The sequence below is a fragment of the Buceros rhinoceros genome, unplaced genomic scaffold (genome assembly GCF_000710305.1).
Source record: "Buceros rhinoceros silvestris isolate BGI_N320 unplaced genomic scaffold, ASM71030v1 scaffold37100, whole genome shotgun sequence".
In the NCBI taxonomy this organism is placed as follows: domain Eukaryota; kingdom Metazoa; phylum Chordata; class Aves; order Bucerotiformes; family Bucerotidae; genus Buceros; species Buceros rhinoceros.
The window spans coordinates 1-231 of record NW_010389633.1 but is presented as its reverse complement, the minus strand read 5'-3'; the positions used below and the strand labels follow the sequence as shown (position 1 = coordinate 231).

Genomic DNA, 231 nt, shown 5'->3' with positions numbered 1-231 from the left:
AGGGCGGCCCGCTGTCACCACTGCCGTCGTTGGCCTGGAGACCGCCAAGCACCGATGGAGACCCAGGAGAGTGATGAGGAAGATGCTGACGTACATGGCGGTGGCACAGAGGTAGTTCCTCGCACGGCAGACGGCCAAGCCCATGTTCCATCGGCCAACGCTCAAGGCCCGAAGGTAGATGGGGCCGGTGAGGAGAGTCACCACGTCAGCCACGGCCAAGTGGAAGATGAG

At 63.2% G+C, this 231-nt stretch overlaps 1 protein-coding gene across 1 annotated transcript in view; it reads right to left on the bottom strand.

The window, feature by feature from the left end:
* The window catches only part of LOC104492379 (leukotriene B4 receptor 1-like), a gene marked incomplete at both ends in the record, with an annotated part of 1153 nt that extends 925 nt beyond the window's left edge, over nt 1–228 (bottom strand). Inside the window, one exon of the mRNA XM_010134940.1 lies at nt 19–228. Within this exon, the coding sequence (XP_010133242.1) occupies nt 19–228 (210 nt within the window). The remainder of the gene's footprint in view (nt 1–18) is intronic.
* Between the last annotated feature and the right edge of the window lie 3 nt (nt 229–231).